The sequence below is a fragment of the Cyprinodon tularosa genome, unplaced genomic scaffold, assembly GCF_016077235.1.
Source record: "Cyprinodon tularosa strain WSP-4 unplaced genomic scaffold, ASM1607723v1 ctg332, whole genome shotgun sequence".
NCBI classification, from domain to species: domain Eukaryota; kingdom Metazoa; phylum Chordata; class Actinopteri; order Cyprinodontiformes; family Cyprinodontidae; genus Cyprinodon; species Cyprinodon tularosa.
In genome coordinates this window covers 1,160,917-1,184,044 of record NW_024039044.1, presented here as the reverse complement: position 1 = coordinate 1,184,044, position 23,128 = coordinate 1,160,917, and the positions used below count along the sequence as shown (strand labels likewise).

Sequence of the window (23,128 nt, the reverse complement as noted above, 5' to 3'; positions counted from 1 at the left end):
CTTACACGTGTGTTCTGCTATGTCTAAAGATGTGTAGGCCTACATTCAAATATGTCACACAGAGTACACTAGAATTAACGTGTTTTTGTTAGATTCCTGTGCGATTGGCTTTGCTTATATATCCTGTTATGCAAAGGATTGTGGGATTCCTTGTAATTTCTTAGTCCCTATGTTAAATGACCTAACAGTAAGAAGCCTCCTGCTTCCTTTTCCACCCTTCTGATCACATTCGCTTTGGTTTAAGTGTCCTTACAGATTTGATATATTCTGAGCCAAAACTTCTCTCAGCATCCCATTTTTGTCTTTTCCATAGGTCTGGTCCCAGAGAGATGGGTGATCGTCTCCCTCTAGTGGTCTGGAGCACTTCTGTTATCTTGAGCTTTTCTGCAGCTTTTCTTAACTTGCAGCTGTTTAAATTTCTTGTAGCATTTTCCCATTTCCTGATGTTTTGTGTGTTTGTCTGTTAACATAATTTTTGTATCTGCAGTACTTTTTGAATTTGCTATTCAGTCATATAATTGGACAGTGTTTGCACTCCTCAAGCACTTTTAATAGTGCCAAGGTTTCTTTTAGAATAGATCTAATTTGATAATATTTCACTCTGGTTTTAATAAGTCTGAGTTTCTTGGATCACAAACTGTCACTCTTTAAACACTCTCTGGATTCCTTAACCCTTTGTAGTTCAAGGTACCTTTTTTCTAACTTGGATATAAACACCACTTTGCAGCACACATGACAAAAGCAAGGTCCAGCTCAGTCTTAAGGCTGAGTTTAAACTCCTCATGGAATACCAGCAGTAATCTAATTTTGCATACTGTATTTGATATGTTAAAATAAAAAGTTAATAAGTAATTTGAAAGAGTGAGAAAAAATTCCTATATCTACTTTTTTTTTTTTTTTTTACCATAATAGGGACAGTGAATCTTTATGGTACATTGATTTTGATTTTATAAATTGAAATATTTTTTTTTTATGTTTCAAAAGTAATAAGGTTTTGTTCTCACTTCCAGTAAAACTCACCTAATTCCATATAAATAGTAAAATCAGGAAAGTAGGCTCTTACTGAACCTGCAAACAGGATGCTAACTTCAGCACCCTGTCAGTTAGAAAGCAGGGAAAACCAGGGTGGTAGTCCTATAAAAATTAAGGGGGTTTGAATGACTGATTGAATCTCCAAACTCTATAAATCCCAGATAGTGACATGAGAAAACACCCAAAATGTTGGAGAGCAGGAGATGTTCCCTGACCAGTCCTGGGAGGTGATATGGGAACTTTTTTGTTTGCTGAAACACAGACAGGTTTCAGCATGGATTCACCCCCTCACTCACTCTGCGCACAAAGTGTCGATACAGAGGAGGCAAGTAACAAATCTGAAAGTAAGTTGGAGACAACAAAAAATTGTTTTTGTCTTCTGTTCCCTCATCTGAAACATTTTAGTGCTTAAACCTTCCTGTGAAGTTTTAAACTTTATAATTCTATAAGACATGTAATTTCTTTAGTTGGGGCTGATTAAAAACTGCACTATAAAACATGTAAAGATGAAATACAGAACGTCTCCAATACAGTTAAAGACTCATAGGGCTAGCTAGTACATAAACTAACTAATCATCACTATCTATCCATCACCATTTTATGATTTTGTGTGCCTCTGTAATCCATGGCTCAATGATCAGCTCAAAACATACGTAGGCACCAATACAACCGGCGATTGTAGTGTAAATTAGTGTATATAGAGGGGACAACAGCCTCTGAGGATGAATCCAAGGGGTGCAATGATTATCCAGTGACAGCTTTAGACATGCTGTGGTTGTTTCTTTGTTTGAATAAAGCCACAGTAAACTACAGGCTCCACTGTCTGCTGTCAAGCAGTGGAGAGGCCTTAAACGTGTTTAGTTTTGGGTGAGGCAGCAAACCCAGATATCCAGGACTCTTCACAGAGGTGAGACCCGCATTAAGGGTCTTCATATAGCTTTCTTTACATGCAGGTGAAAGCTGGGCTCCATTACTAATGCATTACTGCATTAAAATACAGACATGAATAAGATGAAAAGGCAGCAAGTTTGCTTTAGCCGGTAGGTGGAGTCTAGCTGCAGTTCTGGGAACCAGCCAAAAATGCAAATACTGATTCATATGCAAGGTTCTACTTGGAGTCAAAGCAAGTAGTGTACACATACTTTAGGGCAGTTAAAAACAACCACTTTTTATGTATAGGAACTTTGTATATCCCTACACAGTTCTGTTGGCCGGACTCTCTCTCCTTTGCTGAACGTATCTCACCTGAATTAGATTAATTCAGTATAAGTGGCCCAGCTGATTCACAATTGTCTGGTTAGAATTTCCACTTACTGAATCTTCCTGCAGATATTACTGTTAGCTCATAACCAACATGGTTCTATTTGTCTCATCCTGTTCCAATTGACGAGTCTCTCATGCATGTTTCCTGATTCTGATTTAGATCATTAGGGACAAAACCACAGCTAACCTCCAGGCCTTAGTTCACAGGACCATCTGATCAATGCCAATTTGTCATTGCATTCATGTGCAATAAGTTATTAAAGGTAGCTGAGTGCTGTATGTATTTGTTCCCAGAAGCGGATGTTTCACCTTGACCTGTGTTATGGAAATCCAGCTGTACTATCAAACTATTTTATATGTTGTATTTCTGATCTCAGTAGGTCATGTCTGCTCAACGTGATTCTACAGGGTTTAAATGAAAAAAAAAAAAAAAAAGCGAAATGCTACAGTTAAAAGTGGCTAGCCTTGCCAGTGAGATAACAATGGTTCCCAGTACCATTCCTCTCCTTGCTTAATGTGATCCTCTGTGTCTCTTTATCATACTTTATAGCTTGTATTTCACCAGACATGAATTATTATTCAGCAATAGGCCTTAAAGTTCAACTTTAATACATTTTCCTACAATAAATCAAGAATAAATACAAATGAAAAGCATTCTACTACACAACAAACTACCATCATCATAGCTGCCATTTAATATGTAAAGACTTGATGAGATAGGTACATATATATGTATATAAAGTGCATTAAATCTACAAAAAAAATTACTAGAAAATGTGCAAATTTAAATTACAAGCAAAAAGAAATCTGATAGTGCTACAAACGTTCCAGTGCATGCTTAAGTTGTTTTAAAAAAAAAAAAACAATCAGAAAAACTGTATGGAGAACTGTACGATGGTGAGTTTTAGATCTTTTACAGCTGCCTCAATAGTCTGAGCTTAGCAGCTCCCAGTAAGAAGAATGGCTCTGCCAGAATGTGTACTGGTTCTCTCTCTAAGTGTCTGTGGGAATCAGAGCGCCCCCCAGCCGTCTCCTCCTGCTGTTTAAGGGGCTCGCAGCGCCTTCCCCCCTGAAACAGAAGGAGAAGAGGGACTGAGTTAGGCTCCGACCGTCCGACCAAAACGCCTCCTCACAAACTAAAGGGGAGGAACAAAATGGTCCAGAGAATACTTTGAAAGCTCCCATATGGAAAACTGAATCATGACCACTGTGACCTCAGGTCAGCAACCTTCTTCTGCTTATATAAGATCCCGGCATTGTTCTCAACCAGCAGACACTAATCAGTTTTCTAGAGTAAAAGAAAGAAGAGTTGGATAAAGTAAACCTGGACTCACCTTTCTGCAGCCCCCCGGTGGCACTCTGATGAAACATTAGGAAAGAAATACAGAATCAGTCTCCTAAGGTTGGAAAGTCGTAGTATCAAACCAAGTTCAGGACAAATGAATAAACACCTCAGCTTCATCTTTGGGTGGAAGGACAAGCTGGGGCATCTTCAAACCCAGCCCTGACACAAACCAGTCCACCACTCTGTGAAGAAACAAATCACAGCAACATTTAGAAATTTGGGTGGGAAAAATTAAACAATCATTCTCTTTCCATGCACTAGGAAGCTAAAATAGTGCATTAAAGAACATTACAAAACCCATTGATAAATATTGTATGCTAATCAGGTTCCCAAATCTGTCATCTTTAAGTCTGCATGGTGCTTTGGGAAAACAGTGTGCTTTACTGCCCATCCTGATGACATTACATTTTAATTGTACTGAGAACCTTCAACATAAACTGTTTAAGAGGTCATATTTACAATAATTTGCTGCCAAAATAGCAATATATATATAATTATTGTTTAGAAATGTATATAAAATGACACTTTCAGCTGTTTGGTTTTCTGTCACCACTACTCAGCTCACTGAAATCAGGCCGGTTTGTAGATTCACATACAGGAGAATTTCAATTCTTTACAGGAGAATACAGTGAGAGAGAAAGAGAATCTCATTAAAAACATGACACACATCAAAGCAACTACAGAAAACATTTAAACATCACATAAAAAGAAAGAACTGATTAATTTAAAAAGCAATATTCATCTTTGACAATAAAAAAATGACTATCTAACAGACTTTGCAGTAATAGGCAATTTAACTATTTGTTAAAAACTCTGGGATTGTTGAAGCATCCTCAACCCCAACCCCATACGCATAAGCAAACTGCAGGATGTTCAGGAGTTTCCCTAGGACATTCATATTGGAGGATGGGAGACCCTGTCAGATCTGTTCCTGGTGCACATTGGACTCTGACAGGGCTGCCCTCTGCCACTGGTCCTGTTCATAACCTTTATGTGCAAGATTTCTAGGTGCAGACAAGAGCCTAAGAGGCTCTGCTTCGAGGGTCGGTGGATCTATTCCCTGCTTTTTGCGCATGGCTTGGTTCTGTTGGCTCCCTCGTGCCAAGACCTACCGCATGCACTGGGGCGGTTTGCAGCCGAGTGTGAAGCGACCCTGTTGACAGTCAGCTCCTCCAAGTACAAGGCCATGGTGCTCAACCAGAAAAATGTGGCTTGTCCCCTTCAGGTTGGGAGAAAGTTCCTGCCTTAAAGGAATAGTACACCCAAAACATGATTAGCCTTCATTTTCTACTCACCTCCATGCTGAACAACACTCTGGAGTACTTTTTTGATATCTCAAATGCATCTGGAGATCTGGGAGGCTTCTTGCTGTCTGCTGACATTCAAATAATGGAGGTCCATGGCGCCCGAGACAGAAAGGTCCATAAAAGTCCACAAAAACGTGTCAATATTCCTCCATACTGCTCGTCCAATGTAATCCAAGTGTCCTGAGTGGGTAGCATCCAGAATTTACTCGAAACGAAGTCATTTAGAATGTTTTTAGAGCATAAACAGTAGTGTATAGGATTTCCTAATAGCGCCCCCATGCGCGCTCACGATTCTACGGAAGCCGGCAGACCAAACCGGAAGAAAGTGCGCATTCAGCGTCTGGTCTGCCGATAATGCAAGCGTAGAAGAAGAAATGTGCTGTTTACCTGTGCAAAGAAAGAAACAACGAAAGAAAAATGTCTGAGGACTTCAGTGTTGAGGAAGAGCATGAGTTCTTTGCCGAGCTGAATGCGCTGGTTTGGTCTGCCGGCTTCCGTAGAATCGTGAGCGCGCATGGGGGCGCTATTAGGAAATCCTATACACTACTGTTTATGCTCTAAAAACATTCTAAATGACTTCGTTTCGAGGTAAATTCTGGATGCTACCCACTCAGGACACTTGGATTACATTGGACGAGCAGTATGGAGGAATATTGACACGTTTTTGTGGACTTTTATGGACCTTTCTGTCTCGGGCGCCATGGACCTCCATTATTTGAATGTCAGCAGACAGCAAGAAGCCTCCCAGATCTCCAGATGCATTTGAGATATCAAAAAAGTACTCCAGAGTGTTGTTCAGCATGGAGGTGAGTAGAAAATGAAGGCTAATCATGTTTTGGGTGTACTATTCCTTTAAGTGGAGCAGTTCAAGTATCTTAGGGCCTGTATACCAGTGAGGGTAGAAGAGTGGGAGATCGATAGATGGATCAGTGCGGCATGCGGCACCAGTATGTCATGGAAAAGATAGACTTGAACAAAAAGGCAAAGCTCTCCTGTAGTTTTGCGTTCCTACCCTCACCTATTGCCATGAAATCTGGATGATGCCCAAAAGAACAAGATCCTGGATACAAGCAGCTGAAATTATGGTTTCTCTGATGGGTGGCTGGGCTCTCCCTTGGAGATAGGATGAGGAGCTCAATCATCAGGGAGAGGCTCTGAGTAGAGCCGATTCTCCTCCACATTGAAAGGAGTCAGCTGAGGTGGATCAAACATCTTTTCAGATGCCCGTGGATGCCTCACTCAGGAGGTGTCCGAGGCACATGCCACCAGGAGGAGGCCCAGGACATGTTGTAGGGACTATGTAATGTATGACTGTGTTTGTTCTGTTTGAAATAATGTCTGGAAAAAACAGTTTCCTCTTTGTAATGTTGACATATTATGATTTGCTACTCTGATCGGTATAAAATCTATAGCATTAATGATTTTTTTTTTTCCAGAGTCAGGACCCTGCCCCTGGTTCTTGGAGCCAGAGGTTCTAAAAGGGACATATTTCTGCAGACCTTCAAGGCGCTCTGTGGACAGTTGAAATCTTTGGGTTTTTCAGAGCAGGATCACATACAGCACAGGGGGCTTGGAAACAAGTTTACTGTTTTCCCAAATTACTGCAGACCTACCCAGAAGCCTTGCTTTCAGTATCCAGTGAGATTCCACTCAGAGATTCAGGTGGAGGAGAAAGAGCTGCAGGTGAGAAAAATATAAAAACGTATTGCATCAAAAGTTTACTGTAAAAAAGTTAGATTTTTCTCTTTTCTGCAAGTGAAGCTTCATCATTTTTTTTTTTACTTTTCTCTAAAGAAGTACGTTTGGCTTTTGGTGGAGGTTCCATTTGCATGCCACTAGGGGGCGGAATCACTGGCTGAGGGATTATCTGCTTTATCCAGCTCACCACTCTGCAGAAGAAATGAGGTTTAGTAGAACCTTTACTTTCATTTAGTAGAACATTCATTTATTTTGTGTATGAAATCAGTGGGTCAGGCCAGCGTTGAAAACATAAGAGTAATGGTTCAGAACTGCTCAGGCTTTGAACAAAGCAGCTCAGAGCTGCTGCATAAGAGTTTGAGTTGAATTATGTCTCCTGTAGTCAGGGGTGGCCCAATCACCTGGGGCCCAGAGCAAAGATTGATTTAAAGCTTTATTATTTCTGATTGTAAATATAAATGTATCAAAGGAAGGAATTTAAAAGATAATGTTTATGATTTTAAGTTTGATATATAAAAAAGTAGACTGATTCATGACCAAAACAACATCTCTGAAGATTTAACAAGTATGTCTGGTACCCTACTGGCCAGGGGAGAATTAGCCATAGCCTGGATATCATTTGCCCTGACTGTAGTACTGAACAATAAAACTGTTCTGCATAGTTGCTGTGAGGAGGTGGGAAAGGTCCTACTCACTGAGGAGGAAACTGAGGGGTCAAACTCTCCACTTCTGACGCCTCCTCCTCTGACACTACATCCACTACAGGGATGTGTGGAAGAGGGTCATAATCTGTATTTTATAGGATACAACATTGGTTGTTAAGAGATTGGTTCTTCTTGATTTAAAAGGTTAGATTAAAAAAACAAAACCTACCTGGTAATGTTGCCACGTCCAGCACCTGTAAGCAGCCAAGCATCCACATATAAACAGTGATAGAAAAGTTTTTTTAAGAATACTTTCTTGTATTGTCTCATTTTTCAACCTTCATAACAGATAATTAAAGCTGAACTAAATACATTCATTTTTTATTCTTCAACCTAACTAAACACGTTTTTTTTATCCTTTTTTATCTCAAACTGTGAGGGGCGCCCCTAGGGGGGACCTGTTGTCTTCACAAAGGAAATCGTAGCTATCCAAATATACACTCAACAAAAATAGAAACACAACACTTGTTAAAAGTCCGTCCGTTTCTTTAGTACCACATTACCCATGATGCATCTGTTCATTTTGTAGTTCTAATTTTACGTAGCTGAATAAGTTGTGTTTTCCATGCTTCTGGGTGGTTCGGTGGCACAAAATAGCATCCACCATTAATCCTACTTCAATCCAGTGTGTATGAAACCTGTGTGCGTTCTTTACGATGTAAGTATACATTTTAAGTCCGATATTGTGTTTCTTTTCTGTCAGTTATTAACCCAGGAGGTTAAATTGTCCTTTAGTTTCTCTGGTTACTGACAATGCAAGAATATACTTATAATAACTGAAGTTCTTTGTTACACTTTGCTAGATATATTTCCATTTTATTAGTAAATGAGGGCATCGCCGTTTATTTCATATTTTCTGACGGTTTTGTCAGTTAAATGCTTATTACGTTTGATTAATAATGCATGTGTGATGTGATGGCGACCTCCAGTGGATTTATTTGGTATTACAAGCCAATTTCATCCTTCATCTATATGCCCCTGTTTTGCCTGCATAGCTATAAATATGCATATTTATTGTTTATTCTGTTTCAGATAGCCACACATCCATATACATATCCATAAGAAAAGCAAATATAAACCTCATCATTTGTACCATCATCTCCAATGTACCTGCTTCTATTCCATTAATAAACTTTTGAGCTGCACCGATGGAGTTGGCATATTCCTTCTGACCAAGGAAGATTCAACTGATGAGATATCTGGAACTAGTGCATCTAAACGCACACAGTCTTCTACAAGTGGTCCTTCGAGCCGGATCTCATTGGTCGAATCAACAACATGACATCTTCACAAGACAACATTCCTCAGGAGAAAAGTCATGAGCATAGTCCCCGTCCACGCAGGAGCAGGAAGCTTCCGGGACATCTGGCGGAGTATGAGCATGACCTACCTGATCCAGAGGAGTCAGAGTCATCAACAAGCAGCAGCTCAGAAGAATCTTATAAGGATAAGAAAAGAAGATGGGATAAGATGGAGGCAGTATGGGGCAGTGTTTTAGAAGCAATGAATGAGATGCAAGTTACCATGAAGGAGACCAGTGGTGCATTAACCAAGCGTGTGGAGCAACTAGAGCGAACATGTAGGTCATGCAGCCCTCTCGTGCCCCACAGTCATGTTCAACAACATAATAGAGCAGAATCCCTTCCTGCATTCCTACCACAGTCTAGCAGTGTGGATATACACAGCAGTCATACCAGGGATCAGTTGAACATCCTGGCACCAGCAAGGCAGGACAACAGAACACCTGTGAACCTACTAAGACCAGTAGAACCTGCTGCATCCTTATCATCGCTAAAGGCAAGCCCCACGGTACAGACAGCACCATGGCCAGTTCCACAGCCAGATGTACTTGCAGCACCTCAGCATACGTTTCAGCCACCACCTATGTCCCAGCCTCGGATAGACACAGCCTTCCAGCCAGTAGGTCAGTCAGCATCGTTACCAGCTCCGCCTCCTAGAGTGAGACATGTGATACAGCCTGCTCTACAACCTGACATCCAAGTATCACAATCTAAGCAGCTTGGGAAGCTCGAACCACATCACGCTCAGTCTTTATTCAGTCAGAGATACCAACATCCGCAGTTACCAAGCAGCACCAACCAGGTGCACTCTGGAGCATCATACAACCTTGCTGCGGCCTCTGCTACGCCTCTGTATCAGCAACCACAGGGAGCGGCAGCACAGCAGAACTATAGCCAGCAATATGCTGCTCCACCTACTGATTTTCCCAGCCATTACTCTGCGGCCTATCCAACACCTCCAGGTGCATATCAGACAACAGCCCCACTACGTTTGACGGAAGAAGTCAACCAGCCAAACCTGATGGAGATGATTGTGGCATCATCATACGGCATCCCAAAGCCTAGATTGGTCACATTCAAATCAGGCCGAGAGAGTGAATTTGCACTTCTGAAGAAAGGATTGGACAGCCTGCTAGGGCCTCATGCACACCTCACTGAGGAATATAAATATCACATCCTGCTGGATCATTTAGAGCATCCATGTGCTCTACAAGTTGCTAGGCGCTATATTCATGACCGCACTTCCTACACTAGTGCAATTCGAGCCTTAGAACAGAGATATGGACAGCCTCGACAGTTAATCCAGAGTGAACTCAGTGCTATCCTTAACTGCTCTCCTGTTAAGGTTGGTGACCCTCAAGCCTTTGAAGATTTCTCCCTGGCAGTGTCTAGCCTTGTAGGTCTCCTCAGTACTATGGATGATGTAGCAGCCAGTGAGCTCCATTGTGGTTCACATGTAGACAGGTTACTCACCAAACTCCCTCCTAGCTACAGAGACAGTTTCATCGAGTACTGTATCACACGTGGCATTATACGCACTGGGAGCAGCCGCACATACAACATGTATGACCTGTCTGAATGGCTCGAACGCAAGTCCCAAGTTCTTCAGCTATCAAGGCAAGCCACTCAAACACAGTCATCAGACAGACCACGACCGGGGAGAAGTAACTCCATAGCATCTACAGGGTCCAAAGCACAGAGTAAGTCTGCATCCATATATTATGGCACAGATCCTTCTCAAATGCCGACAAAGACATATATCAAGGCAGAAGCTGTTAGTTCTTCTTCCCCTTCCAAGAAGAAACAAAAGTTTAAGCCATATTGCCCATACTGTGAAGGAACAGAACACTACCTCAGTGGCTGTGTAAACTTTAAGAAGCTGGACCTCACAGCTGTCGCCACATGGCTAAAGGATAATTCCAGATGCTGGCGCTGTGGCCGTAAACACACTCCGGAACAGTGCACTCTGAAGAAGCTGTGCACCACCTGTGGAGAACAGCACTTATTAGTGCTTCATGACCTGGTTGAGGCTAGAAGGCGGGACCCTAACATCCTAACAGTGAGTACCAGAAGAGTATTTCTGGATCCTGTCAGTCACTCTGGTCGTGTAATACTCAAGGTGGTGCCCATTCAGTTACACCATCAGAAGAAATCTTTAGACACGTATGCTCTCCTTGATGACGGCTCAGAGAAGACCATCATACTCCCAGCTGCAGTTAAGTTACTAGGCTTATGCCCAGAGGAGGAAACTCTATCTCTGCGCACCATCCGTCAAGATGTGATCCAGATAAAGGGGGGCTACGTCTCATTCCAGGTATCCCCGAAGGCCCAACCAAAGCGACGTTATAAAATAGCACATGCCTTTACTGCTGAACAGCTCAGCCTAGCTGAACAGTCGTGTCCAGTGGAGCTCCTGAAGGAGAAGTATTACCACTTACAGCCAGTGCAGCTGGAGGGATTCAATCAGATACAGCCTCTAGTGTTAATTGGTTCAGATAATGCTCACCTTATAACTCCTGTTCGTCCAGTCAGGCGTGGCCCCGCCCATGCTCCTGTAGCTGTTTGCACCAAGCTAGGGTGGGCCATCCAAGGTCCAAGCAGTAGTATGCCTACACAGCAGGGAGACTTGCACTGCCTAAACATATCATGCCTTTCTCCTGCTGAGGCCCTGCGTCAGGATGTTCAACGTCTGTGGCAACTGGACGCTCCCATATATAGATCTGAGAAGGAGGTTACACGCTCAAAGGAGGACAGAGAAGCTATAGCCATGTTGGAGGCTAAGACAATCAGGGTTCCTGTAGATGGTGTGGAGAGATACGCCACTCCTCTGCTGAGGAAGAAAGATTTCCCTCAGATGCATGTCCCTCCAGAAGTAGTTAAAGGCCTGCTAAGGTCCACAGAGCGGAAGCTGATTAAACATCCAGACCTGGCCCGCACATACAACCAGGAGATTAAGAAGTTGGTTGATTCTGGTTATGTGGTGAAGTTGACTACAGAAGAGATTAAAAGTTCTACTGAATCTTGGTATGTACCACACCATATGGTACATCATAACAACAAGGCTAGGGTGGTCTTTAACTGCTCTTTTGAGTTTCAGGGCACCATCCTCAACAATTACCTCCTGCCAGGCCCTCCTCTGGGGCCTACACTACTGGGTGTACTCCTCCGCTTCCGTCAGTATCCTGTGGCAGTTAGTGGAGACATAAAGGCCATGTTTCACCAGATCCGCCTGCTCCCTGAAGACTGCCCCCTGCTACGGTTCTTGTGGAGAGATGGTGAAACAGAAAGGTTGCCAGATGTATATGAGTGGAGAGTCTTGCCCTTTGGGACAACGTGTAGCCCCTGCTGTGCTACGTTTGCCCTCCAGAGACACGTGAGGGAACATCAAGACACTCATAAAGACATCTATGAATCCGTCCATACAGCATTTTATGTGGACAACTGCCTGCAGTCCCTTTCTGACCCACAAGAGGCTAAGTTGCTTATCGACAGGATGAGAGAGTTGCTCCTCCAAGGTGGATTTGAGATAAGACAGTGGGCCAGCAACCTCCCTGAAGTGGTTGCCCATCTGCCCAGTACAGCCAGGTCAGAAGGCTGTGAACTGTGGTTAAATTTTAGTAGCCTTGATCCCCAGGAGTCAACATTGGGTCTCAGCTGGCACTGCCCAACTGATGTCCTGGGATACAAGCATCGCCCAGTGTCCTATACAACTGTCACACTGCGCAATATTTATAAGGTGCTAGCCAGTCAGTATGACCCTCTGGGTTATATCTGTCCTTACACCACAAGAGCAAAGCTCATTGTGCAGGCCCTGTGGAGTACAGAGAGAGGATGGGATGGGCCCATAGAAGGAAATCTGCTTCAGTTGTGGATTGAATGGGAGGAAGAACTGTCTCATCTCCAGCATATCGCCATCCCTCGCTGTTACAGCCCTCACAGCGTCACGGGTACTACAAACGAGGTTCACATCTTCTGTGATGCCTCCGAGAGATCCTATGGAGCTGTTGCCTATCTGAGAACCACAGAGCAACAGGCACACATCTCGACCTCCTTCATCATGGCACGCTCCAGAGTTGCACCCCGCAAGCAGGTGTCGATTCCCAGACTGGAGCTGTGTGCTGCGTTGACCGGAGCCCAACTAGCTAAAGTGCTCCAAACTGAGCTTTCATTACCACTCCACTCCATATATCTATGGACGGATTCTACTACAGTGCTGCAGTGGATTCAGTCCAGTTCCTGCAGGTACAAAGTTTTTGTTGAGACTCGGATTAGTGAAATACAGGAGTTGACCTCCCCAGAGCAGTGGGGGTATGTGAACTCTGATGAAAATCCGGCTGATGACATCACAAGAGGGAAACTGCTGTCAGAGCTCACCATCTCCAGCCGCTGGTCACAGGGCCCACACTTTCTCACAAAGAGTCCTGACACCTGGCCGAAACCCCCAACGGAGTTTTCACATTGTGGCAGTGAAGAACTCAGAAAGACTGTTTTTTGTAGCTTTACATCTATATCTCGAAATTTACCAGATCCTGCACAGAGCAATTCATTAGAGGACCTGCTTCTGGCCACTCATCAATCTCTGCATGGGGCGGCTGCCACCTCCTTCACTGCTGCGGAGCGTCTGGAGGTGGAGAACAAGTTGCTTCGCTCTGCACAGGAGGACAGCTTCCCAGAAGAGGTCAGAGCCCTCCAAGCTGGTGACTCTGTGCACCCAACCAGTCGTCTTAATGCTTTCTCCCCTGAATATGACAGCATCAGTGGACTGATCAGAGTTGGAGGACGCCTACGCCAAGCGATGGATGTAGATTTTGACAGCATCCATCCAGTTGTATTAGCTCCTGATCATCCTCTGACTCGACTCATCATAAAGCACTACGACGCTCAGCTATTCCACCCAGGTGCAGAGAGACTCTATGCTGAAATACGCCGCACATATTGGATCCTTAAAGGTCGACAGGCCATTAAGAAACACCAGTACCAGTGTGTGGACTGTAGGAGATGGCGCGCCTCACCTTCCACACCAAAGATGGCTGACCTTCCCTCAGCTCGCCTGAGAAGCTACAAACCCCCATTCTGGTCTACAGGAGTAGATTGTTTTGGACCCTACCTAGTTAAGATTGGACGTCGAAGAGAGAAACGCTGGGGGATCATCTACAAATGTCTGACTACTCGATGTGTTCACTTGGATCTCCTCCCTAGCCTCGACACCGACTCTTTCCTGATGTCTTTACGTAGGTTTGTTGCTCGCCGGGGGAAGCCGTACGAGCTGTGGTCTGACAGAGGCACCAATTTCAGGGGAGGATACAAAGAACTGCAGAGCGCCTTTGAACACATGGCCCCAGTGTTGCAGCAACAGTTAGCCAAACAGACCATCAACTTCAACTTCAATCCGCCGCATGCTCCACACTTTGGGGGAGCCTGGGAAAGGGAGATCAGGTCAGTCAAATCAGCTTTACAAGTTGTCCTGAAAGACCAAGTTGTGGCGGAGGAAGTGCTTCTAACAGCTCTCATAGAGGTTGAAGGCATCCTTAACTCTAAACCTCTCGGTTATGCCTCCTCTGACGTGGCTGATCCAGACCCCATCACACCAAATCTTCTGTTAATGGGGCGGCGTGATGCAGGACTACCGCAGGCAGTATATGGTTCTCATGATGCCCTGTCCAAGAGAAGATGGCAACACAGTCAGATCGTCAGTGATCATTTTTGGAAACGCTTTATCCAGAACTACCTCCCAGGACTTCAGTTACGACAGAAATGGAGGAAATCGACTGAAAATACTGCTGTGGGACAAATTGTGATGATCGTTGATTCCAATCTTCCCAGAGGACTGTGGCCTGTTGGGATCATCACGAAGGTTTTCCCTGGGAAGGATGGCGTTGTTCGAGCTGCTGAGGTGAAGGTTAAGGACAGTATCTACCTCCGCCCGGTAACCAAACTGGTAGAGCTTCCTGAGGTACCTGAAGATTTGAATACTTCTTCAAACTAGCGGACTTTGCATGTGTGTATTTGTTGCAAATACAGGGGCGGCTGTTAAAAGTCCGTCCGTTTCTTTAGTACCACATTACCCATGATGCATCTGTTCATTTTGTAGTTCTAATTTTACGTAGCTGAATAAGTTGTGTTTTCCATGCTTCTGGGTGGTTCGGTGGCACAAAATAGCATCCACCATTAATCCTACTTCAATCCAGTGTGTATGAAACCTGTGTGCGTTCTTTACGATGTAAGTATACATTTTAAGTCCGATATTGTGTTTCTTTTCTGTCAGTTATTAACCCAGGAGGTTAAATTGTCCTTTAGTTTCTCTGGTTACTGACAATGCAAGAATATACTTATAATAACTGAAGTTCTTTGTTACACTTTGCTAGATATATTTCCATTTTATTAGTAAATGAGGGCATCGCCGTTTATTTCATATTTTCTGACGGTTTTGTCAGTTAAATGCTTATTACGTTTGATTAATAATGCATGTGTGATGTGATGGCGACCTCCAGTGGATTTATTTGGTATTACAAGCCAATTTCATCCTTCATCTATATGCCCCTGTTTTGCCTGCATAGCTATAAATATGCATATTTATTGTTTATTCTGTTTCAGATAACCACACATCCATATACATATCCATAAGAAAAGCAAATATAAACCTCATCATTTGTACCATCATCTCCAATGTACCTGCTTCTATTCCATTAATAAACTTTTGAGCTGCACCGATGGAGTTGGCATATTCCTTCTGACCGAGGAAGATTCAACTGATGAGATATCTGGAACTAGTGCATCTAAACGCACACAGTCTTCTAAAACACTTTTGGTTTTGCTCACATTTTTCATGAGATGAAGTCAAAGATCTAAAACTTTTTGCACATGCACAATATAACCATTTCCTGCAAATATTTTTCCCAAACCAGTCTAAATCTGTGAAAGTGTGCACTTCTCCTTTGCTGAGATAATCCATCCCACTTCAAAGGTGTGCCATATCAAGATGCTGACTAGACACCATGATTAGTGCACAGGTTTGTGTTAGACTGCCCACGATAAAAGGCCACTCTGAAAGGTGCAGTTTTGTTTTACTGGTGAAGGACCAGTCTGTATCTGGTGTGACCACCATTTGCCTCACAGAGTGCAATACATCTACTTTGCATAGAGTTGATCAGCTTGTAAACTGTGGCCTGTTGGATGTTGGTCCACTCCTCTTCAATGGCTCTGCAAAGCTGCTGGATATTGGCAGGTACTGGCACACGCTGTCGTAAAGGCTGATCCAGAGCATCCTAAACATGCTCAATGGGTGACTTGTCCAGTGAGTATGCCAGCCATGCGAGAACTGAGACGTTTTTAGCCTTCAGGAATTGTGTACAGATCCTTGCAACAGGGGGCCGTGAATATCCTGCTACAATACGGCGATATTCTTGGAAGTATGGCACATCAATCTCGTCACGGTATCTCTCTGCATTCAAAGTTATATCAATAAAATACACCTCTCCAACGTGCCAGATGCCGGCAAATGTAAGCATTTGCCCACTCAAGTCAGTTACGACAATGAACTGGACTCAGGTGGAGACCCCGATGAGTGCGACGAGCATGCAGATGAGCTTCCCTGAGACAGTTTCTCACAGTTTGTGCAGAAATTCTTTGTTTATGTAAACCAATTGTCTGAGTGGCTGCTGGTCTCAGACAAGCTTGGAGCTGAACATGCTGTATGTGGAGGTCCTGGGCTGGTGTGGTTATACATGGTCTGCGATAGTGAGGCTGGTTGGATTTACTGCCAAATTATCTGAAACACCTTTGGAGACGGCTTATGGTAGAGAAATGAACATTCAATACACAAGCAACACGTTTGGTTGACATTCCTGCTCTCAGCATGCCAATTGTATGCTCCCTCAAATCTTCTGACATCTGTGGCATTGTGCTGTGTGATAAAACTGCACCTTTCAGAACGGCCTTTTATGGTGGGCAGTCTAAGGCACACCTGTGTACTAATCATGGTGTCTAATCAGCATATTGACATAGCACACCTGTGAGGTGGGATGGATTATCTAAGTGCTCACTTTCATAGATTTAGAGTTTGTGAACAATATCTGAGGGAATTGGTGATATTGTGTATGTGAAAGTTAGATACGTTCAAGATGTTTGGTAGATCTTTCACTCTTTTTACTACTTTTTAGCTCTGCTCTTTATCTCTTTCTGAGGGTAGAGCTATTCTCTCAGACACCTTTTGAACAGGTAGATATTTTGTAATGTTTGAAATATTCTCTGTGTTATATTTTAAAAGTCAAACTAATATTCCTACCTTGTATTATAATATTTTATGTACCGATGTTAATAAATGACTGAGTCCATGCAGTGATTCTAATTGTAAGAATATGGATTAATTATTAATTTGTTTGCTTTCTTTATGTAGAGTATCTTTAACCTATAAAACAATTGAATTTAATTGCATGTAATAATTAATAAGGCAGATAAAGGTGTTTATTTTCATAATTTATAGAAAAGAATGAACCTAATTTCTTTTTTATGAAAATAAAAAAAAAAAATTGTAAAGAATAAAAGATTTTAAAAAACACGTTCTCCTCTCGCGATCAGATTTATTTGCAGACAAATATAAAAATATTTACAAACCACTTAATAACTAAATGAATTACGGAAATTCTGTTGCCTGTTACTTGTTTTGATCTTTTGGAAGAAAAGGAAGGTACAACTTTGCCTGAAGCTGACCTCATTTGAAGGTTAAGCATTAATGGATTCACCAGGTTTGAGTTTTTTTCTAACTTTTTTGCAAGCAAGTTTCTGAGATGGTGGGCAGGATAAGCTCCACTTGTGAACTCCTTTGAACCCCTTATCTTTGAATCTGTCCCATTGGGACAGGATGTTTTCCTGGTGGAAGGAGGAGGAACACTCACCTCAGTATGCTCCTCTGTCGTGCTCTGGGTCACTGTCACCTCTTTGTATTTTTCATCAGGCTGAGGCAGAACTTTGGTCAGGCCCTGAGTGACCCAGCCCATTACTCCCGTCCTGATGGCAAAGCAGTCCCATTTCATTCTCACATCACATTAGATATCACATAGTATGTTGTTCACTGCATCAGTACCTTTCTCCATCTTCTCCTGACTGGGGTGCAGAAAACAAGAAGCAGATAACATTATGAGCCTTAAGTATTAAACGCAGTCTAATGAGTTTAATTAGAAAGAATAGATCCCAGGGGTCCTGTTGGATAATAAATGGCATCACTTATCATCTGATCCAATCAGAACCTTCCCATGTTCTGATGATTACATGTCTTTAGCAGTGTGCTTTAATTTTTTTGTATTGTTTTATTTATAGGATTCCTAACTTTAGCTAATCTGAGACCAGCAAAATATCAGCAGGATGGATCAGGGTTATTAGTTACCTACCCTGGAGTCTGAGTTGGCCCCCTTAGGCAGAGGGGATCCAGGAGGCTGCGGCAGGGCGCTGACGAACCCATTAGACAGCCAGCCAATCACACCAACGCTGTTCTGACTGTAGACCAAGTTAAACACAGGTCAGCATTTATAAAATGCTGAGTCATGATAAGGATGAAGTTCAAGTTGGTGCAGAGATGTTTTACCTGTCCTCTGAAGCCTCTTCTGAATTTTTCACAGAAGCATTCTTAGCTGTAAGAATCAGATAACATAATTATGGCCGCGCTTCTGGGAAGTTAAGATCATAAAAGATGAAGAGGGTTGGTCCTCACCTTCTTTGTTCTTTCCAGACACCTGAATGAATGAGGAGAATAAATGAAAACAATTCCGAAATAAAAGAAACTGAAGTTACATTCAAGTAGATTTTCTTTCTAAAAAACCAAACATTCATCCTGATTTTGAGACAAAATAAAACCCAGAGTCAGAGACTACAGTTTTGTTTTGTTTTTAGGTACAATTTATGAACAACTTGGATTACAACTTACTCTTTACAGTCAGGACATTAAAAAGTTTAAATGTTTTAATTTCCTTTAAAGTTTTGTCTAGTTTTTCCAAGCATTGAACAGGTTGTGCGTTAGCATGAACCATCTTCATATAACCTTGTTCTGAATCTGAGAAGCCTGCTGACCACATGGACCAATACTGCCTCCCTTTATGGGCATAATTCCTGATAGAGGAGCTGACAGAACCAGGAGTATTAGAATTATCAGCGGTTCTGTTCAAATTAGATCCCACATCTGATCCTTAGTAGGCAACATTTTTTCCCGTCTACTCCCTGGGATTCTGGAGCCGGAAGCTGTAGGATCAGGAAGTGGTTCTGCAACATTATCCTAATTGTTTCAGACTGAATCCTGGTTTCTATAATATTTGAAAAGAAACGCAAAATTTGCTCAAATATCAACTTTAATGAGCTTATATAATCTTTTTTTTATTTCTTATTTCCTTGTGGTATCAAAGTAGAACATTTTCTGATTGCACTTCTTTGTTTTTCCACTTTTTAGTTTGTTACATGGAAAATGGTTTGACTAGTGGCAAAACGTATTCTTTCTTACATTAATTATCAGTATGTTTCCAATAGTCCAGGACTGAACAATAATAATTATATATCCTGACTTCACCAACATAGTTTGATGCCTCTCTTTTATGGATGGAGACAGAAGGTCAGAAATCAAGATAAAAAGCAGAAAAAAATCTTGAGGAATCCCAAAAAGCTAAGGGTCTAAAAAATGTTACACATCCCAACAGTCTGACTGCTGGGAACAACAGGAAAGGGTAACCAGGGCTGGGTTAAAATGTTTGCATAGTACTCTTAATAATTTCACGTGTAATCTTACAGCAGCAGAGTTCCCAGGAGTTTCGACAGTTCCTGGAGCTTCGGCAGGTTGAGGAACCACTTTCACCACCCAGGTAAACATCCTGCTCAACAAACACAGCAGTCAGCCTCTAAAGAGTCTGAATAGTGAAATATTTACCATTGTACTGGTTTTATAATGATTTTAATAACGACTAATATGAACAAATACTTTTCAGACTTCCTTTTAAACAGATTCTTCACATGTAGAAAGCTCCTGACTGGAGTAAGGGATTTATTAAGGGATGCTTTTTTTTTTGGTTGCTGTTTTTTTTTTTCAGATAGCAAACATCTGGAAAGCATCTGTATTATTTCATAACATGGTTTTAACATGATTGGTGATCTTACAGCAGCAGTTCCCTCCATCAGAGAGCAGAGCAGTAAGCTTGTTGAGATAGCAGAGCTCCATAAGCTGCTTTACCAGGAAACTCCACAGGTGGGAGATGATCCAACCAGTTCAGATCAGAGACACACAGCAGTGACCATCATGTAGGAGGAGGAGGGGACTTTAAGCAACCCTGCAGCCCCCCTCACTGATTGTTCATTGTCCTATCTGGATAATCCAGCTCAACAAAAGAGTTGATGCAAGACGTGCAGCTCCAGCCTGCAGGCCGCTCTAAGGAACCGGGCCAGCTGACGCACGGCTTTATCACTGCCGGCACAAACACTCATTCGTGGGAATGGGGACATCACAGCACTATTCAGGCACAAAGGTTCCAAAGAATCAGCCTTCAGTCCCTTTACAGACAACGATCTATATCCTGAGCAGAGAAAAGATCTCTGAATACAACTACAAACAGCAAGAGCCAAAGGGATCCAGCAAATCAGCTCAAACTAAAGCAGAATGAATAGAGGAAGAATTTGTATTTGTTTCGAGACAATTTTTTTTTACCACAAATCACTACTTTCTTTGTTGTTTGCGGTTCCTGACATAGATCGGAAATCAGGTGGGGCCTAATCTGAAATTATTGCTGTTGGATTAAGTCAATGAGCTCTGTCTCTGGAGCGGTGTCCAGTCACTGGACCATGGGCATGTCCAACCTGGTCCCACAGCTGCAGCTTTACCAGAAACGTTTAGGAATAAACCAAACAGTGCATCATATCCTCACATCTATCATCCAGCTGCTTTACACACCACTGTGCAGCAAGCAGTCAGAGCACTGAGTCTGATCAGCCCTTTGGAGTAAAGTCCACTTTATCTCCTCCACCTTCCTTTTATTTTTTGCACTAACTAGTCTCCTTACCTGTGAATCTACAGGTGGTTGTGCATGCCGATGGTTTGGAGACCTCAGAGCGCGGCGAAGCCAGTCCAGATCTGCTCGGATCTCCTCTGCAGCTGCCTGGGGAAGCTAACAGGATTAACCTGCATCACCTGAAGGTCGGGCCACAGTCAGATTAACGTCACAGAACCAAATACAATCAACCCACCTTCAGAGGAAAAGTTTGTCCAAATTAATCTCAGGTATCCTCTGGGGGTCACCCTCCCACACAGTTTCAACACAACTTTAAATGCAATGTCTAAATAAATCACAGACCACAAGAGTAATCAAGCAACACCTGAGAGAAATTGAATAAAATAAAATTTATTTAGAGGTATCAGAGTAAAAGGCACTGAAGACAGGTGGCTAGAGAGAGTAGTTATGCTTCTGTTCTGTTGCAGGAACCCAGAGAGAACCAATAACCCAGGACTTTAATGGATGGCAGCAGTGCTGAACGATTTCAAACCTGTGATCCTATTTAGCATAATGGTGATACCATCACCTGTTTTGTGCTCCAAGATGCTCAAGAATGAGCAGAAACAGTGAAAATGCCTTTGCTAAGAAGGTAAATTCATATTCAACATACTAATTTCTGTTGATAGTAACTTATTTGTCAATGCAATTTTAAGGGAGGGAGCAGTAAGTAGCTTGCAGCATCAGGGGAACATTGTTTTGGGACTCTGAGGGGATTCAAACCAGAGACCTTGACGCCCTGCTCATCTAGATAGCTGCAGTAATACAGCGTTTTGGATAAGCTCAGCATTTAGGCTCTTTTTCAGAGCGTGAAAGTTTTATCTGTGCAGGAAATCCAGGAAGATTTCCCTCATAATTATTATACCGGTTCTAAAAAAAACTGGTTTAGTTTTTAACCTCCTGGTTAGAAGTATGACCAGCTTCACGGTTAAATTAGCATTAAAGTCACCAAAACTGGCAAAAAACAACAACAACGAGAACACACTAGAGGAGTTGTGTTTAATGATTAAAGAGATCAGCCCTGCAATGAGGCGCCGCCCTGAAAGGAAGGAGGAGGGTGAAGAGACATGATGTGATGATGTCACAGGGTAATCAAAAGGGGTTCAGGTTGGCCCTTGTTTAACAAATATTTATCTATTATCAGCTTGTTTTACATTTTCAGGTGAGGCTCAGGAAGCAAAAAAAAAAAAAAAAAACCGAACATTTTTAAAGAACAATGGACCATGAAGATCATCTAATATCAGAGATGAGTCCCTCTCCTTAACCGTCTGCTTCGACTGATCCCACCACTTTCCAATCAGACCTGCTTTCATCTGCAAAAGCATTGGAGGGCCAGGAGGCAGTGGGTAGATCCTATTATCAGCTCAGCATGGGATAAGCTCCATCAGGTCCAGGACACGGACCCCAAAGGCTTCAGTCCTGACCAAACATCTGGATTGGACCCGGGACATAAAGGTCAGCGCACAGGTTGTCTCCAGACAGTATGGGAGTGTGCAGGAGACCACAGGTCTGCAAAGCTGGATACGAGCCATAAGTGTGAGGAATGGAGGAGAGAGCAGATGCAGACGTAAAGCTGCTGTGGATGATCTGTGATGGAGGCTAATCCTGATTACCTCCGACATACAGAGCAGCAGGACACTGGACAAAGACATTTGTCTCCTCCTAGTTCATTTACAGCAATAAAACCATCTTCATTCACTTTAATAGAGAGAAAAGATATTCAATTTGCATAAATAAATGAGACTGTATTAAAAAGATGAACAATGATAGTGAGTCTTGGGTGTTTTTTTTTTTTTTTCTCATGCAGTTTCCTGCACATCTTCCTGGTTTGGTTTCCATCTTAAAGTCTTTGAGATCGTCCACAGTAATTTTTGTCCTTTTTTTTGGCCCTCCAAGCAACCTTTAAACTAAAGTTTGTTTGAATGATGTCTGGAACGACCAATTTTCCGTTTAGGTTCCCGTATCCAGAATGTCTAAAACACAACCACCTGTCTGATTCCTTACTAGTCACAGACTGAACACCAAATTGAACAGTCCTCTTTGAGTCACAGATTCAGCAGTAGGATTATGTGGTTTATTTATATTACTACACTTACTTGGACAGTATTTACCAAGCAGAAATATAACTTCTACTCAAAGTCAACTGATGTTATTTGAACGAAGCTGTAGCTCCATCCATCCTCTCATCAAATCCTCCCCATAGAATGATGCCACGACCATTGTGCTTCACAGCAGACTTTGTGGATTCATGATTCAAATTGTCTAAACTGATCTTCTTTTTCTATGTATTTGCTGTGTTTCTTACAAGGCTTGTGACAAACTGCAAACAGGACTTTTTCTGGTTTTCTTTTTGTTCCTCCTCCATATTAGTCAAATGCATATCACAGCCATCATGGCTTTTGCTACACGTTCTCTAAAGAACGTCTGAGGCAGGAAAACCCTGGAGCAAAAAATATATATC

General features: G+C 42.5%; 1 protein-coding gene across 1 annotated transcript in view; it reads right to left on the bottom strand.

The window, feature by feature from the left end:
• LOC119789158 (cyclic nucleotide-gated cation channel beta-1-like) overlaps positions 1-20,787 on the bottom strand; it is a 43,255-nt gene extending 22,468 nt beyond the window's left edge. The window contains exons 1-13 of the mRNA XM_038293952.1: positions 20,680-20,787; positions 19,419-19,500; positions 18,357-18,378; positions 18,231-18,276; positions 18,037-18,142; positions 17,733-17,752; positions 17,545-17,656; positions 7,519-7,543; positions 7,341-7,434; positions 6,730-6,836; positions 6,561-6,624; positions 3,747-3,822; positions 3,630-3,654 (exon numbers count right to left, since the gene is read on the bottom strand). Coding sequence (XP_038149880.1) covers positions 3,630-3,654; positions 3,747-3,822; positions 6,561-6,624; positions 6,730-6,836; positions 7,341-7,434; positions 7,519-7,543; positions 17,545-17,656; positions 17,733-17,752; positions 18,037-18,142; positions 18,231-18,276; positions 18,357-18,378; positions 19,419-19,499 — 778 coding nt within the window. The 5' untranslated portion in view covers position 19,500; positions 20,680-20,787. The remainder of the gene's footprint in view (positions 1-3,629; positions 3,655-3,746; positions 3,823-6,560; positions 6,625-6,729; positions 6,837-7,340; positions 7,435-7,518; positions 7,544-17,544; positions 17,657-17,732; positions 17,753-18,036; positions 18,143-18,230; positions 18,277-18,356; positions 18,379-19,418; positions 19,501-20,679) is intronic.
• Positions 20,788-23,128: the final 2,341 nt, after the last annotated feature.